Source organism: Ailuropoda melanoleuca, chromosome 3 (assembly GCF_002007445.2).
Source record: "Ailuropoda melanoleuca isolate Jingjing chromosome 3, ASM200744v2, whole genome shotgun sequence".
Lineage (NCBI taxonomy): Eukaryota > Metazoa > Chordata > Mammalia > Carnivora > Ursidae > Ailuropoda > Ailuropoda melanoleuca.
In genome coordinates this window covers 15,210,495-15,218,364 of record NC_048220.1, presented here as the reverse complement: position 1 = coordinate 15,218,364, position 7,870 = coordinate 15,210,495, and the positions used below count along the sequence as shown (strand labels likewise).

The following is a 7,870-nucleotide window of genomic DNA, read 5'->3' as shown; positions in this document are numbered from 1 at the left end:
TTTTTGGAGCAGCCTAGCACCAGGTGGAAAAGATTTGTTACAAATTCCAGGGAAGAACTGTTCACGTAGTGGTGGTTAAATGGTTGCCAGCGTTCACACTTCAGTGCTTGCAGACCAGAAGACTGGAAACAAAAGGGTTACTTGTTTCCCCACCACCGCCTTTACCCCCAGATCGATTTTTCTTATTTAATCAGCGAGTAAAAAGAGAGACAACGGGGGAAAAAATTGGAAGAAGGGCAAAGTGGTGGGGGAGGGTTGAAAGCCAGAAGCTGCACCACGGAAAATCAGTCTTGGGAGTTCGCGCTGCCGAGTCCTTGCCACAAGGAAGGAAAGCCAGCAAAAACGCTCTCAGTCATTTCCACACAGCCAGCCTCCCCTTTTCTCCTTGCTGCGCGCTAGCGGCTCATTTGGCTTCCCTCTGCCACCGAGCGATCACATACATTATTTCCCCCAAGATAACACAATCAAACTTGTATTTACCGACATCCTTTCCTCGCAGCCTGTTTGAGATTTGTTTTAATAAATAAGTGTTTTATGTGAATGATGTAGTCATTGAAACGGGCGCACCATTTTTTTCCCCCTTCGGTATTGCAGGAGGTTCCTCAACCCCAATCTGGTTGGAAAATAAAACGCTTTGTCTCCACAACCACCCCCCACCGCACCCCCACCCGCTCTCTGTGTGTTTTATACGTGTGTATATCTCAACCCCCTACAGTAGCCAAGAGAAAGCAGCTAGCCAATGAGAGAGCCCAGTTTCATAAAAGCTGCTCTCTGATTGGCCCGATGCGAAAGGGCAATGGGAACAAAGAAAAGTCCCTTTCAGGTATAGAGGCTGAGAGCTCCTTTTTGCTCCACTCCCCCTGTGTGTGTGTGTTGTGTTTCAGTCCTGATTTCAGTGTTGCAGAACAAGCTTGTGGTGTGTGTGCACCAGGGGGATTTTTCTTTTCTTTTTTTTTTAATTTTAATTTTTGCTTTTATAAAAAAATACACAGGACGGTCTGTGACATTTGATGGTCCATCTTCTTTAATAATAAATTTGTTGAAGAGATTATAATTTCCAAAATAAAGCGGCTGCAACCAAACACATTCAATGCAGTTAGAAGGAAAAGGTCAACTCGATCCAATACAGACCGTAAGTACGGTTGCGTGGTGTGTCTCTATATAGCACTTAACGGGGACTTCATGCAGGGGAATGTGCGAGTTTTATGCATTGAAATGAGGAACTAGTTACAGGGTTTGGCTTTTGCATTGAGAACAACAACCCAAGAAGGGTGAATTTTATTCAGTGGAGGGTGAAGCATTTGTAACTTCTTCACACAAATTAAGCTTGACTGGGCACTCGGGGTAACTTAGCGTAAATTACCTTTTGGGCTGTAACCCAAGGAGAATAAAAGTGACACAGTTACATATCCTGATCTGCAGTGTCCATTCCCTAGCTCCCCTCGCCCCCTCCCTCTCCTGTCCTAGCTGGGCAAGACCCTCTTCCAAACCGAGCCAGGAAAATGGGGGCAAGGGCAGAACAAACCGATTTCTGTCTCTTGCCACATCCTAGTGCCCAATAATTTAATATTAAACAAGGGAATAGTCACCCATTACATGTAATGGTTATAATTACCATTTTCCACCTCCTTAAAAAAGCAAGCAGCAAAAACACCATTAAGGGGGGAAAAAAGCCCCACCCAACCCAAACAAACCCACAAATAGAGTAACAATGGTGTGTTTATTACAGGACCTGGCTTGGGAGCTAGCAAAATGTTTTTCTTTGTTTAAGACATGAGGGGGTCCCTAAAACCCAAATAGCTTGGAGGTGCCCTCCCCCCTCTTCTGGGCGTCCCCCATCCCTGGCCCCTCGGGAAAGCCGACAAATTGGAGATAAGTTGAGGAAAGGTTTATAAGGTGTTTCTTTAAAACATCTGCTTTGCTCTTGTGCTCATTACATTTCACTCCTTCGAACTTCCGAGAGCCTAGATCTGCGAGAAATGTTTCACATTCATAACTTGTAACTGCGCCCACTGCAGGGGGGTGGGGGCGCGGGGAAGATCAGTATTTTCTTGATACGCTTGTCACCATTTTTGTTCTCACGACAACCAATTGAGCCCTTGATCCTCACGTGATGTGAAAGGCTTGCACTGTAACAAAATCGCTCCTTTTAGATGGTTGGTTGTTGCTAACTCGCCCATCCCCCTCTCCCAACCCCGACATTTCCAGCAAAGCGACTCTCCACTTCCAATCCATCAACAATTCATTACTGCTTTTAGCTTCCAAACGCCAGCTAATTAAAAATACTAAGCCAAGCTCCGGGGCCATCTGACTAAACACAGGAGGGGGTGGGGGAGAGAGGAGGAGAGAAAAATAAATAAAAGGGAGACGCACCGTTTGCTGCGACTATCAATGGGAAAAACTGTCCTGAAAAAGGTCGTCTTAAAAAAAAACTTTTTTTTTTTTTACTCTAATTATCTAATTACCACATGACTGATTGGCTTGAGCGACAGCGGATTTCCCACCCGGACTATACTAGGAACTCGGTTCCTTTTTCTTAAAACAACATAAAACAGGAAAACATCACATCCTTTGGGTTTCGAAGACTGAACCAATTTTAAACGCCGTTATTTTCCTCACCCCACCTCCCACCGCCCCCCGCCCCGAGCGAATGCTGTTATAACTGGTTTATCAGCTCACTGAATCATCTGCTCCCCTCCCCCTCCACACCTTTCTTTTTCTCCTCTTGCGGGGCTTCTCATCCAACCCTTTCTTCCTCCCCCCTCCTCCCCCCCCCCCCCCCCCCCCCCCCNCTCCTCCCCCTCCCCCTCGTCTTCCCCCTCCTTTCCTCTTAAGTTAGTTCAAGAAATCAAATCTGTCAGGACGGGCGGAAAAATGCCACTTCCCGACTAACAGGCGGAATCCAGCCCAGATTTTCAGTCGTTTCTTCTTATTCTTTCTTCCCTTTCACTAATTTATCCCGATGTTAGCACATTCTGTCTTGTTACTAGCGGACGCCTGTAGGTTTGCTACATGGGATCATTACTTACTGATCACGGTGACTCTGAAGTCTGGAACTGAAGGCGGAATGAGAAGTTGGGAAAACTTTTTTCTCTAAGCTCTTTCTCTCTCTTCTCTCTCTCTATTTTTTAAAAACTATTATTCTCGATGCTTGTTAAGAGGAAAAAAACCCTTTGGTACTTCTGTTGTGAATGTGAAACATTATCTTCCAGCCGTACAGTGACACATTTTTTAAGGAGAAAAGGACTCCTGATCCGTTTGCCAAAAGGGGGGTGGGGAGGTGGAATAATGTTATCGAGTGATTATTCTGGCTGAGATGTGTTATTTGGTTTCTTCCTTCTTGATCATTTGGTGTTTAAGTAAAATGAGGCACAGGCTTGTTTGCCGAGTGGAGTGGGAAAGGCATTTTGATTTGCTGGCCTAATTAAAAAATGATAAAGGATTAAAGGTAAGCAATGTCTGTGTGTGTGTGTGTGTGTGTGTGTGTGTATGTATATTTATTTATTTTTCTCGACAATCAACTGTTAAAAGGGGCTGATCCCTTTAAAAACCGTTTTAACTGATCTTTGTCAAACACACACTCATTTGTGGTCATTGAGGCCACCTTGGGCAGACTACTTAAAGTGCATGTCTTAATCAGTTTCCCCCGTACAGTCAGTGGAACCATATTTAACAGATTGAGCAAGTCTGTGACCTAGGAATACGGTAGAATTGTGTATATGTATTTTTTTTTCCTCAAAAGGCAAGTATTCAGCCTTTTATTTAGGACTGTCTTTTCTATAGAGAAATGCTCTTAAAGACATGTGTGTGTGTATTTCAAAAATAAAATTGTATAAACTGTTGGGGAAGAGAGGGTATGTGTTGGGGGGGTAGTTACTTGTTGTTTTTCCTGTTCCTTACTGGGAACAAAAAACAGATTGTCCAGACGATTTGTAAAAAGAAGTAATAAAATTAGAAATAAGGAAAATTTAGAAACATCATTCTGAAACTAGCCTCAGAGAACTTCCAGGGTCTGGTCTTTGAAATTGCAAGATCTAGGACATGTTTGGGGATGTTTAAAGCTGTGTTCCTCCCTCTTGTCTGAGTGTTTAGGCTGTGTTTCTGGGGTTGAAATATCACATGTATGAAAAAAAAAAATCCTAAACTTTTTTTTTTTTAAACCTTCCTGGACTTGACACAGATCTCTAAGATATCTTAATGCCTTTTAAAAAGTGCTTATCCTTGTGTTGTTGATAAAGGGATTTTTTTTTTTTTTAAAGCTACTGTTAAGATGCTTACTGTCGTAAGTTTTTTGGGTCTGGTTATTTTCCTTTAGACCTGACTGTGGAGACAATATATGAGCCACCTTCCTGTCCATCCTTCCCTGTACCCCTTACTGACTCCCCAGTATTAATCGTTTTTTATTCTGGTAACACCCAGACAAGAAATATTCGACTTTTCCCCCCTTCACAGGAAAAGGTGGACCTGGACTGAAGGGTGTAAAATCTGTGGACACATTCCTGGGGCAGGAAAAAGAAGAGGAAGATTAGAAGACTTGTTTTTTTTTTTTTTTTTTTTTTTAAGAGAAAGCCCAGCGGAGCTAAACGAATGTCCCCTCATCTCCAAAGGAAAGTTCATCGGATTTTTATTCTAGAGAGCCCATCTTCAGGATGTCAGTGAACATTTCTACTGCAGGCAAAGGTGTGGATCCAAATACGGTTGATACTTATGACAGTGGTGATGATTGGGAAATTGGGGTTGGAAATTTAATAATTGATTTGGACGCTGATTTGGAGAAGGACAGACAGAAATTTGAGATGAATAATTCCACCAACACCACTAGCAGCAGCAACTCGAAGGATTGTGGAGGTCTGGCCTCCAGTGGGGCCGGTGCTACCGCAGCCTTAGCTGATGGCCTAAAATTTGCTTCTGTTCAGCCCTCTGCTCCCCAGGGGAATTCACACAAAGAGACCAGCAAATCAAAAGTGAAAAGGAGTAAAACTTCTAAGGATGCTAATAAATCTCTGCCTTCTGCTGCCTTGTATGGGATTCCCGAGATCAGCGGCACTGGCAAGAGGCAGGAAGTCCAAGGGCGCCCTGGAGAGGCAACTGGCATGAATTCAGCGCTGGGTCAAAGTGTGAGCGGCGGCGGCGGCAACCCCAACGGCAGTAGTACCGGCACCGGCCCCTCCACTGCCACCGCGGGGGCGGCCTCCTGTGGGAAAAGCAAAGAGGAGAAGCCAGGTAAAAGCCAGAGCAGCCGAGGCGCCAAGCGGGATAAGGATGCGGGGAAATCCAGGAAGGACAAGCACGACCTGCTTCAGGGCCACCAGAATGGCAGTGGCAGCCAGGCCCCTTCCGGGGGGCACCTCTATGGCTTTGGGGCCAAGAGCAATGGAGGTGGCGCGAGCCCCTTCCACTGCGGGGGCTCTGGGAGTGGCAGCGTCGCGGCTGCTGGGGAAGTTAGCAAAAGTGCCCCGGATTCAGGGCTCATGGGAAACTCTATGTTGGTAAAGAAGGAAGAGGAGGAGGAGGAGAGCCACAGGCGAATCAAGAAACTGAAAACCGAGAAGGTAGGATCAAGTCGCCTTCCTAGATTTCCCACTTTCCTCTTTGTGTGCATTTGTGTGGGTGTGTGTTGGGGGGGGGTGTGCCTCTGTGTGCCTCACGCTTACTTCTTCGTGCTTCCTGGTTCTTCGTGAGGTTTCTGTTGGGTGCATCCCTTACGTGGAAATTCGGAATGGGGGAGCTGACTCGGGTGCACCCTTCAGCTCTGGTTTCTGCTGCCGCCGCCGCCGCTGGCGGGTGCGAAGTGTCTGGGGCCCCAGCTGGGAGGGCCTGGGTGTTCCAGGTGCCTTCAGCCCTGCACCGGGGCTCCTGGCCAGCCAGCTGCTGGTGGTGTGCTTTTATTAGCAAACCTGCTCCTGGACCCGCTTGACTAGTGTCCTGGTTCCTCGCCTAAGGAGAGCTGTCTTGTTTTAATCTGCCCGCCCTAGTATTTCTGGTAACGTGTCCTTAGGTGCAGGGTTCACGTTCCCTCCCTGGAAGAGGTTATGTTGAGGATTCTCATTTACGCTCTTCCCTCAACCTGTCTCTCTTTCCGTGACTTTCTCCAAAATAGTTCTGCCAAAGGGTATCCTCCTTGGATGGGTTCCTCTTACAGATCCTGAATTAAAAACCCCAGCCTTGGCGTCCTGGGGTCATTGGTTTCTTAACTGTGTAGAAAGACTGGAATGGTTTTGGTGGTTTCTAGGACTCTACCCTCGTTCCCTTGCCCCATTCATAGCTGGAGATTTCAGCGTGTTAGCACTTGGATTTCTGGCTTGCCTAGGGAGTGGAAAGGTTGGTAAGAAAAGTGAAACAGACTGGGCGGATTGGTGTCTCTGAGGTGGGGCAACGGCCAGAGGGGATGAGAATTTTGTGTGGCATTTGAGTCATGGGGGATCCTCGATTTAAGCAACGTGGACCCTTCCTGCCATCGCTGTCATTGTCTTAAAGTCTAGTTGGAGACTGCCTTTGAAAAACTGCCCGCAGGGGCTGTGCCGTTTGGTGCTGGAGGCCTGTGACTTACTGGTCTGGTGATGGTCATGCGTTGAATAGTGTCCCAAGACGGAAGGGGCTCTGTCCACCGGGCAGTTTGGGACCGAGCTGGGGGTGTGAGTAATGCTTTTTTTTTTTTTTAATGAAATCAACCTTTAGATTAATCCTGTGGGTTGTGCTTTGCAGAAGCAAAACTCATATCCTGTGGTTTATGGCATGGTTGTTTGGAAATATGCTTATGAAATAACTCAATTTCTTTTTGATGTCTAACTTGATCAGAACTGTCAGATGTCTTTGGGTGATTATTTCCGTGGCCAGTTACTCACTGCTCTCTCTTCACACTTTTCTCTTATTGTGTTGGTGGGTTCAGGATTGAAGTGGGAGAGCAGGAAGAAAGTTCTGATTTTATGGTTTTAGAAGTTGTAGAAGGCACATTAAAGTGCGGATGATGCCCAGATCACCCAAAGCTTCCGGATGCCTCTTTTATTCACATACCTTGGGTCACACAGCTTTGTACACTGATGAACCGAAATGCATTTTTAAAAACCCCAGGTTTCGAGTCTTACATTTCCTCGTGTAGTTGCACATAATTTCTGCTAAAAGGCGTTCTGAAATCTTCTCATTACTTAGTACAGTAGGGCATTTACTTCTGTTGCCAGTAGTCTTCAAATTGCACTTCTAATCTGCTCTAACTATCTTGATGAATTGCCCTAATCCAGTGCTCACAATGGCTGTGGTTAAGGAGTCAGAGGCATTTCATTGGATTCACTGCTGCCTGGAATGTGGGAGGTACTGCCCTTTTGCATTCCCCTTAGCCTTTTAATCTTCCAGCCAAATGTTCACATTCAACAATTTTGTTTAGCTGGCAATCGGAACATTTCAGTATCTCAAAGGCTGCTGTCATGGCAACTGAGATTAGAGCATGGTGTCGGTTCTCCAGTTTTTGTGTTCTTTTCACTTTCCAGTCACAGAGGAAACTGGATAAAGAATGGAAGAATTAAATTATTCATATATGTGCAACTCATCTTCAGTCAGAGCAGTATAAATGCGATAATGCGAATTACATAAACGAAGAGCAAACAAGTCGTGATGGGGCCGAGCCGGGGTGGAGGAGGGGAGGCGGGGAGACAGCGCAGCGCAGTCAGATGCGAGCCCACCGCCCTCCGCCAGCCGTGGGCCAGCCGTGGCCGCGGGTGTCGGCACAGGGGCCCCTCAGGGCGGCTCCCAGGGGCTTGAATCCTGCCGCGTTGGCCATTCTCCGTCAAGCAGGGGGGGGTGTTGGCTCAGGAACGCTGTTCCTTAGGCTCTCCTCCCCGCCCTTCCCCGCCCCTCCCCCACCTCCACCCCACCC

General features: G+C 46.6%; 1 protein-coding gene across 4 annotated transcripts in view; it reads left to right on the top strand.

Annotated features, from left to right (window-relative positions):
* Positions 1-892: 892 nt before the first annotated feature.
* ZNF608 (zinc finger protein 608) overlaps positions 893-7,870 on the top strand; it is a 110,214-nt gene continuing 103,236 nt past the window's right edge. The window contains exons 1-3 of one of the 4 annotated variants that reach the window (XM_034655945.1): positions 1,117-1,132; positions 3,361-3,448; positions 4,453-5,552. In XM_034655945.1, coding sequence (XP_034511836.1) covers positions 4,650-5,552 — 903 coding nt within the window. In that variant the 5' untranslated portion in view covers positions 1,117-1,132; positions 3,361-3,448; positions 4,453-4,649. Of the gene's footprint in view, positions 1,133-2,849; positions 3,449-4,452; positions 5,553-7,870 lie in introns of those variants that run through there. The other 3 variants (XM_011226018.3, XM_019800523.2, XM_019800524.2) reach the window with 3 other exon arrangements.